Below are 9,777 nucleotides of genomic sequence, written 5' to 3' on the forward strand. Positions count from 1 at the left end.
TGCCACCTTTTTTATAATCTTAAAATACATTTAAAAAAATCAATAGAACAAAAGGAAAGGGAAGCGATAACAGAACATTGAGCTTCAGTTATAATGGTGATTAAGAGCAGCCGTACTTGTTGAGTTATGGGCACTTAATAAAAGCCTTGGGAAGCATAAATGGGAAGAATTTCTCGCAAGGAGTCCTGTAGTCAAGCTAAGGCCAATCTTAATTGAGCTCCATCTGGGAAATGTGATCTCATCAGTGGGAAGAGAGGAAAGAGTTAGTGATGATGAGGAAGCCTTCGGAAAGCAGGGGGTGAAATTCAAGGGTGGAGGAATAAGGAGGAGCAGAACAGAAGTGTAAAAGACATAGTAACATAGAATTTCCGTAATATTACTTTAGGTTTAAAGACAATGCAATGGTGTAGCGCCCTCCACGTTCTGAGCTTTTTGATTATCAAATTGTGATAACGATTTTTAGGGAATTCTTCATGTTTCTTTCTGTTGGTACAGGTGGTCCTCAACTTATGACTGTAATCGAGCCCAGAATTAGCAGGCAATCGTTAAGCAGGTCACCACCAGACTGGGCCCAATTTTATGATCCCTTTTTGTGACAGTCATTAAATAAATGAGGTGGCCATTAAGTAAAGCCATTTTAGTCAGTGGGCTCTTTTTCTTTTTCTTTTTGTTTGGGCCAGAAACCAAAAATAAACATGGGCGTAGTTGTAAATTGTAGCCACATTATGACTGCGGGACGCTGCAAACAACAGTAAATGTGGGCTGGCTTCCAGGTGTCCGAAATGCAATCACGTGACCTGGGAGGTGGGGGCGGTAAGCGACTGTCAGAACTTCGAAACCCTGTTGTATACAGTTCTGGGGAACTCCACTGCAACTTCAAGCCTAAGCAATGGGTTGTAAGTTGGGTGCTTGTTGTTGTTAGCTGCGAAGTTGTGTCCGACCATCGCGACCCCATGGACAATGTTCCTCCAGGCCTTCCTGTCCTCCACCATCTTCTGGAGTCCACTTAGGCTCACGCCTCCTGCTTCAGTGACTCCATCCAGCCACCTCATTCTCCGTCGTCCCCTTCTTCTCTTGCCCTCCACCTTTCCCAGCATTAGGCTCTTCTCCAGTGAGTCCTTCCTTCTCATTAGGTGGCCAAAGTATTTGAGTTTCCACTTCAGGATCTGGCCTTCTAAAGAGCAGGCAGGGTTGATCTCCTCTAGGACTGACCGGTTTGATCACCTTACAGTCCAAGGGACTCGCAGGAGTCTTCTCCAGCAAAGTTGGGTGCAATCCTCCCCAAATGATTTTCTTGCTCTTTCTCGGGCGTGCTTTTTCGCTTTTAAGCTGGCTACCTTCTCTTCCTTTACAAAAACAAAACAAAACAAAGCCACCCCAACCCCCCCCCCCACCATCTTTTTGACCCAAGCAGCATATATGCGACTCAAATAAATATATCTTCCAGGTGCGAATCCCGACTCCTCTCAATACTAGTGGTGTACAAGTCATCTGCATGAAAGGAAAAGCAAAATACAAAGCCAGCGAGAATGCCATTGTCTGGAAGTAAGTGGCACGGTTTCTGAATTTGGGCAGCTGGAGCTCTGGGCAAACTTACTGGGCGGTTGCTGGCACTGGGAGAGGTTGTGCTTCCCCTCCACACTTTGGCAACTTTTAAGGCTTGTGCACTTCAGCTCCCAGAATTCCCTATAGTAGCATGGCCAGCTACGGAATTCCGGGAATTGGGGGGAAAAAAAGCACAAGTCTTGAAAGTTACCAAGTTTGGAACGCCCTGCTCTAAGCTGAGCAAGATGGGAGTGTGCTTAGGATACTTGTGCCCATCTTAAGCGACAGTTTCTTTTTTTCAATGTCGTAGAATTAAAAGGATGGCTGGAATGAAAGAGTCTCAGATCAGCGCAGAGATAGAGCTGCTTCCCACCAACGACAAGAAAAAATGGGCTCGGCCACCCATCTCTATGAACTTTGAGGTAAGCAGCCGCGTTCTTCCTAAGAGCTTGCCAGGAACAGGAAGTACGGTATGGAAACATCTGAGGGGCTGGAGCAGCCCCATCGTCTGGCCTCTTGGTGGTACCAAGGCACCTGCCAAACATTTCCTTCCCAGCCTTTGTAAAATGCATCCCATCTCTTCCCTGGAGTCCTCGGCAAACGTATAGGCCAGTGATGGCGAACCTTTTAGAGACCAAGTGCCCAAACCGCAACCCCAAACCTACTTATTTATCGCCAGGGCTGCATTAGCATTGTGGTGCCGTCAGGGTGGGGGACAGGGAGGCCTCTCTGAGTGCTGCCTCTGGCATGCAAAAACCAGGGGCGCAAAAACGGGCCACCCTACTGCAAGGCGCAAAAATGGCCGCCGCCACGCCACTGGGTGTAGATACAAGGCGCTGCACCACACAAGAACAGGACAGGGCTAGTGAGTATCACGCAGGCACTAGCCCCGCCCCATTTGCAGCACGTGCGTGCTCGTGGCCCTGGGCACACATGCATGCATGCATGTAAAATGCTTCCCCCTCCCTTTTCTTCCAGTCCGCCAATCGACAATGGTTGGTGACCTCTGCTCTACCACCTTTACTCGAGCTTGCTAGTCGGCCGCTTCGCCTCCTTTGTGCTGGGCGGGGCTTCTGCTGTAGGTGGCCTGATGGACTTGATGCTGGTGGCGGTGCCGCGCGTGCCAACAGAGAGGGCTCCGAGTGCCCCCTCTGGCATGCATGCCATAGGTTCGCCACCACTGGTATAGGCAGTCCTCAAAAAAAAATAAAAATCCAAACCTTTGCAACATCCTCTCTTTCCAGAATCGTGTTTTCTTGCCTTGTGACCCCCTCAAATGAAAGGATTGATGAAAACCTAGCTTAAATGAGGGAAGGTTACGGGATAATTTTTGTCCGTAACCCACGAGGAGAGTTGAGTTTGCCTGGTGCGTTTGTGTGAAGGCTACCTTCGAAATGGAGGCTCAGCTAAGGGGCTCTCTTTCAGGGAAAGTAAGGGGAATCTCCTTTTAGCCAACAAGCGAGACGTACTGATAAAACTCCCGTCTCTCTTTCTTCCCTATTTTGTGTTCCGCTAGAGAAATTCTCTTGTGTCTCAAATTAGACTAACAATCGGCAGCCCAGTAAGTCTCCTCTTGGCTTAACCGAAGATTCGGAAAGGGCGAGCTTTTGAAAGGGAGACGTAAGACGCTCACTTTCCCACCCTTGTATTCTGCCCTTGTCCAGGTTCCCTTTGCGCCTTCCGGGCTAAAGGTGCGCTACCTGAAAGTCTTTGAGCCAAAGCTGAACTACAGTGACCACGACGTGATCAAATGGGTGAGATACATCGGCAGGAGCGGGATCTACGAGACAAGATGCTAGCCCCGTGCAGCTCTCTCTCTCTCTCTCTCTCACACACACCTTTGGGTCTCGACATTCAAGAGCGTTTCACTGGCCCATCCTCCATGCGGCGGCTGGAAGCTGGAAACCTGCAGCTGCTCTTTGGGGAGGAGAAAAAAAAAAGGGACACCGGCACCTTCTTTGATTCAGTTACTGTTGGAGAAGCAGCTGGCATCAGGTGGCTTGAGAATCTGGCTCATGTCTTGCTTCTGTCCCAGGATGTAAAAGGGCCAGTCTAATACCACCCCCTTGTGGTCATTTTAGGGAACATCCACCATGTGATAAACCCCCTCCCCTCCCTTTTCTGTTGTCACTACTTGCATTATATCCTAGTATTTTTTGGAAATCCTTGTGCATATATGTATCGGTAGAATAGACAAGAAATCATAGACTGGACAGCCCTTGGAATTAATTCTGGCTCCTATACTTGGCTCTTGCTGTTGTAATTGTTGTCGTGCGGCAAAGGTGGGAATATACCTCATTGCTTTTCACCTGCAGCTTGAGGAGGGTTTGTGACCAAAATGTCTTTTGAGGGTTATTATCATGGATGGGTGAGGATAGCAAAGAATTGCACTTGCCTCGAAAAGGGCAAGTTTCTTGGAGCGCTGGCGATGGCTGACAAAGCCAGTACCTTTTCTCTCTCATACACAATCCCTACCCCCTCCCCTTCGCCCCCTCCCCCACCCCAAAATAAATAAAATAAAAATCTGGCACCTAGCTGAGGAGAGACTGATTTGATCAGTCGTATCCAAAGGATTTGTCCTTGGATTTTAAGAATTGGCCGGCAATCTTTCCTCCTCGTCTTTTCCTCCTCCCATCTTCCTTTTGCCCAAACGGCTTATGCTTTCTTCTACTAAAAGCTTTTGGGTCAACGGAAATGCTGCTGCAATCCACAATCCTCTGCTTCAAGGTGGTGTGGTCTCCCATTTTGTACACGTGTGATTGTCCAGTTATAAATATAATAAAAGTATATAGAACCAACAGTTTTGTGAGCTCTTCATGGGGATGTTCTGGGCCAGAGGCCTTGCCAGGCTCCTGTCTCCGTTCCAGGGAACGTGCTGTAACAGTTAATTGTACATCCGAAGTGCACTGTTGGTCGTCTACAATCAACAAATTCTGTGGCTTGGTCTCGAGGTACTGTAGCAGTGGTCTAAGATTGGGTAGGCGAAGAACTGGTTAGGAGTACCTCCATTGTCTGCCGGAGGGAAACACCAAAGCCGTCACACGATTTTCCATCTACGAAGTGGAAGCAGACTAAAACACAATCTTCCGTCAACCAAACCTGCGTGACCTATTGGTTGTCGCAGAGACTGCTGGGAAATTCTAAAGCGGGCCATCGCTTTATGGACTCCAATCAGTTGTACAAGACAAGAATATGCAAAAACTACCTGTTAACGGTCCTGGGATACTCCAGTGTGTTCCTGGAGCATTATTCAGATTTTTCTCTTTGAAAACGCTGGTCTGGCGCATGTTTGTCAAGGGCAGTGTGAATTACTCTTTTGGAATTACTCCTTTCACCTTCCGAAAAGATGACTTGGCCACTGACAAATGAATTGCGGGAGAGTAAAATAAGCATTCTGGGAAAACCAGGTGAGGGGGGGAGGGAGCAGAGTATCTCTCCAGTGTGAGCCACATTCAGTGGTGGTTCAGGGTACCCAGAAAGACAATTCAGTAAAGCCAGATGGAGTCTCCTCCAGTGTGAGACGCTCCCATTTAGTTGCTCGGAGATGTAAAGACGTAGTCAAGTGAATCAGATAGCCTCCTTCGGTGTGCTATGAGCTGGAGACGTGCTCTAGTCTAGTGTGATTTACTCTAGGACAGGGGTAGGCAACCTTGGCTCTTTTATGACTCATGGACTTCAACTCCCAGAATCCCTGAGCCAGTCATGCTGAGGGGAAAGGGAGAGGTTTCCAAGCTGAGCCATGGTGGCTCAGGAATTCTGGGAGTTGAAGTCCACGAGTCATAAAAGAGCCAAGGTTGCCTACCCCTGGCCTAGGCCTAGGCCCCTTCATGACTCGTGGACTTCAACTCCCAAAATTCCTGAGCCATGGTGGCTCAGGAATTCTGGGAGTTGAAGTCCACGAGTCATAAAAGAGCCAAGGTTGCCTACCCCTGGCCTAGGCCCCTTCATGACTGGTGGACTTCAACTCCCAGAATTCCTGAGCCAGCCAAGCTGAGGGGAAAGGGAGAGGTTTCCAAGCTGAGCCATGCTGGCTCAGGAATTCTGGGAGTTGAAGTCCACCAGTCATAAAAGAGCCAAGGTGGCCTACCCCTGCTCTAGGGAGCAAGTACAGGTCAGTCATTGCTTAAGGAACACCATTGGGACCAGCAATTTTGTCACTAAGGAAAGCGGTTCCTTTCTTTGCCTCGGTTCTTCCGAGGTATGGAAGCGTCTTCTCTTCAGCTCCTTCCACCCATCTCTGCTCTTTCAGGCTGCTCTGTACAGTGGTATTCCTGGGCAACGGTGGCAGTGCTAGGACTGAAGCAGAGGCCCAGGGCCTCCAGTCTGCCCTGAGCATCTACTTCAGCTCCAGTTCCAGCACTGCCACTAAAGGGTACTGCCTCAAGTGCTGCACTATAGCGGCCCCAGCTTGAAAATCCAGCTGCAACCATCCCAGCATAGCAGGGCAAAATCACACCAGGGAGAATTGGGGAAAAAGGTCAGCTGGGACTATGGCTGGAGGCTTGTTGTAAATGTGGGAAAGTCCTGTTTTTTTTTATCATGTGACTGGAGGCTCTGCAACAGTCATAAGTTTGTGGACATCCAAAACTGGATGCAGTATTCCAAGGTTCGCATCCCACCAGGCTCAAGGTTGACTCAGCCTTCCATCCTTCCGAGGTAGGTAAAATGAGGACCCAGATTGTTGGGGGCAATTAAGCTGACTTTGTAATAATGCCGCTTGGGTGTGTGTGTGTGAAAGCCCTAATAAGCAGGCATATACATAGAATGAAGGCTACTGCTAAGCTTGTAAGCCGCCCTGAGTCTTCGGAGAAGGGCGGGATATAAATGGAATTAAAAATAAAATAAATAAATAATGCCTTGCAAAGACCACACTTGGAATACTGCATGCAGTTTTGGCCGCCACGATATAAAGAAAAGATGTTGACACGTTTAGCAATTGTTAGAAATGTAGGCAAAAGCCAGGCATGTACTACCACATTTGGTGGACATGCCCTAAAGCAAAAAAAAATAATTCTGGTTGAAAATACATATGTGGCTAGAGGAAATGTTATGTAGATTTTAAGCCGGTACTATTTCTTTTAGGTATAACCTCAGAAAACTATGATAAAGAATGTGTATATTTAATACTACATGTACCAACAGTAGCAAGAATTACATTTGCAACACCAGGTGAAGAAGACATAATTTAGAAAATTCTGGACTGTGCAGAAATGGGCAGGCTTACATTGAAAATGAAAGGGAAAGAAGATACAAAATACTTTGAAACATGGGATATTTTTTACAAATGGCTAGAAAAACAGAGTAGAGAGTAGGAAAGAAAGATGTATTCTTATTAAGTTAAATATGTGGACCCAGACAACATGTTTACTAAGCACGAAAGACTTCTAATTAAAAAATTAATAAAATATCTTTAAAAAAAGATGTTGAGACTCTAGAACAGGGGTGTCAAACTGCCAGAAGCCATGCCTACCCCATTGCCGGCAATGGCAAAACAGTCCCAATACGTCTCGTGACATCACGTGACGTCAGGAGTTTGACATGTCTGCTTTAGAAAGAGAGTAGAGAAGAGCAAAAAAGATGATTAGGTGGTTGGAGGCTTAAACATGAAGAACAGCAGCTGCAGCACACTGCTGGCTCATATTGAAGTGATTGTCCACTAGGACTCCGAGATCCCTTTCACAGTTGCTACTATTGAGCAAGGTACCACCATACTATACTTGTGCATTTGGTTTTTCTTGCCTAAGGAGCCTTGGTGGAGCAGTGGGCTAATGCCTCCTTAAGTAACACCAGCTGCCTGCAATTAGTGCAGGTTCGAGTCCCACCAGGCTCAAGGTTGACTCAGCCTTCCATCCTTCTGAGGTAGGTAAAATGAGGACCCAGATTGTTGGGGGCAATTAAGCTGACTTTGTAATAATGCCGCTTGGGGAGGGGCGAAAGCCCTAATAAGCAGGCATATACATAGAATGAAGGCTACTGCTAAGCTTGTAAGCCGCCCTGAGTCTTCGGAGAAGGGCGGGATATAAATGGAATTAAAATAAATAAATAAATAAATAAATAAATGTAGAACCTTACTTTTTTCACCATTGAATCTCATTTTGTTAGATAGCTCCCAATGATAAGTCTGTCCAGATCCTCCTGTATCTTAAGCCTATCTTGTGGAGTGTTGGCTATTCCTGCCACCTTGGTGTCGTCTGCAAATCTATCCCCTCATCCAAATCATTGATGAAGATGTTGAAGAGCACTGGGCCCAGAACAGAGCCCTGGGGCACCCCGTTACACACTTCACTCCATGTAGATGCAGTTCCATTGAGGACCACACGCTGAGTACGGCTGGTCAGCCAGCTATGAATCCATTTGGTGGTGATGTTGTCTAACCCACATTTTTCTACCTTATCAAGTAGTAGGTTGTGGTCTACTTTATCAAATGCCTTACTGATGTCCAAGGAAATTATATCCACAGCATTCCTCTGGTCCACTAATTTTGTCACCAGGTCAAAGAATGCAATAAGATTTGTCTGGCATGATCTGTTTTTGATAAACCCATGTTGGCTTTTGGTAATGACTTTGTTTGCCTCTAGGTGTTCACTGATTTGTTGCTTGATTATCTTTTCCAGAATCTTCCCAGGTATTGAGGTCAGGCTGATAGTTCTGTAATTTCCTGGATCCATTTTTTTTTTACTTTTTTGAAGGTGGAAACTATATCAGCTCTTTTCCAGTTCTCTGGTAGTTCCCCAGTGCTCCAGGATCTTTGAAAAAATATAGTTCAGTGGTTCTGAGATCACATCTTCCAGTTCCTTCAGAACCTTGGGGTGTAGTCCATCTGGTCCTGGTGACTTGAAATCATCTAGGATGGACAGGTGCTCACTTACCATCTTCTTGTCTATTTTAACTTGTGTTTCTAATCTGTTTTTATGGTACTGTTTTTTGATAAGTTGGACTGTTTTTTCTCTTTCTGTAAATTTGTTGTTAGCTGAGAAGTCGTGTCTGACCCATCGCGAACCCATGGACAACGTTCCTCCAGGCCTTCCTGTCCTCTACCATCTTCTGGAGTCCATTTAGGCTCACGCCTACTGCTTCAGTGACTCCATCCAGCCACCTCAATCTCTGTCGTCCCCTTCTTCTATTGCCCTCAATCTTTCCCAGCATTAGGCTCTTCTCCAGTGAGTCCTTCCTTCTCATTAGGTGGCCAAAGGATTTGAGTTTTAGCTTCAGGATCTGAAGAGCATCTAAAGAGCAGTCAGGGTTGATCTCCTCTAGGACTGACCGGTTTGATCGCCTTGCAGTCCAAGGGACTCGCAGGAGTCTTCTCCAGCACCATAGCTCAAAAGCCTCAATTCTTTGGCGCTCAGCCTTTTTTATGGTCCAACTTTCACTGCCATACATTGCAACTGGGAAGACCATAGCCTTGACTATACACACTTTTGTTGACAGGGTGATGTCTCTGCTTTTTAGTGTGCTGTCTAGATTTGCCATGGCTTTCCTCCCCAGGAGCAAGCATCTTTTAATTTCTTGGCTACAGTCCCCATCTGCAGTGATCTTGGAGCCCAGGAAAATAAAATCTGTCACTACCTCCATTTCTTTCCCATCTATTACTATTACTATTATTAGTGGAGCAGTGGGCTAATGCCTCCTTAAGTAACACCAGCTGCCTGCAATTAGTGCAGGTTTGCATCCCACCAGGTTCAAGGTTGACTCAGCCTTCCATCCTTCCGAGGTAGGTAAAATGAGGACCCAGATTGTTGGGGGCAATTAAGCTGACTTTGTAATAGTGCCGCTGGGGTGTGTGTGAAAGCCCTAATAAGCAGGCATATACATAGAATGAAGGCTACTGCTAAGCTTGTAAGCCGCCCTGAGTCTTCAGAGAAGGGCGGGATATAAATGGAATTAAAATTAAAAAAATAAAAAATAAAATAAAAATATTTGCCAGGAATTGAGAGGGCCGGATGCCATGATCTTGGTTTTCTTAATGTTAAGTTTCAACCCAACGTTTGCACTCTCCTTCTTCACCCGCAACACGAGGCTCTTTAGTTCTTCTTCACTTTCTGCCATTAGAGTGGTATCATCTGCTTTGTGTAAATACGAATGCAAAAAACGAGTTGAGTAGTTCTGCTTTCTCCCTGTTGCTTGTCCCCTTCTTGCCACTTTCTCCCACTAGTGGACCAATCATAGGATACAATGTTCTAAATAAAATTGCCTTTTGTAGTTGATCAATGGTGGTTTTGTCAATGCTGA

The 9,777-nt window shown here is 46.3% G+C and overlaps 1 protein-coding gene across 1 annotated transcript in view; it reads left to right on the plus strand.

Annotated features, from left to right (window-relative positions):
* The window catches only part of AP2M1 (adaptor related protein complex 2 subunit mu 1), a 49,869-nt gene extending 45,526 nt beyond the window's left edge, over positions 1–4,343 (plus strand). Inside the window, exons 9-11 of the mRNA XM_081329471.1 lie at positions 1,448–1,545; positions 1,856–1,967; positions 3,210–4,343. Coding sequence (XP_081185597.1) covers positions 1,448–1,545; positions 1,856–1,967; positions 3,210–3,344 — 345 coding nt within the window. The 3' untranslated portion in view covers positions 3,345–4,343. The remainder of the gene's footprint in view (positions 1–1,447; positions 1,546–1,855; positions 1,968–3,209) is intronic.
* The last annotated feature ends 5,434 nt before the right edge of the window (positions 4,344–9,777 follow it).

The sequence above is a fragment of the Vipera berus genome (genome assembly GCF_964194415.1).
Source record: "Vipera berus genome assembly, chromosome: 5".
NCBI lineage: Eukaryota > Metazoa > Chordata > Lepidosauria > Squamata > Viperidae > Vipera > Vipera berus.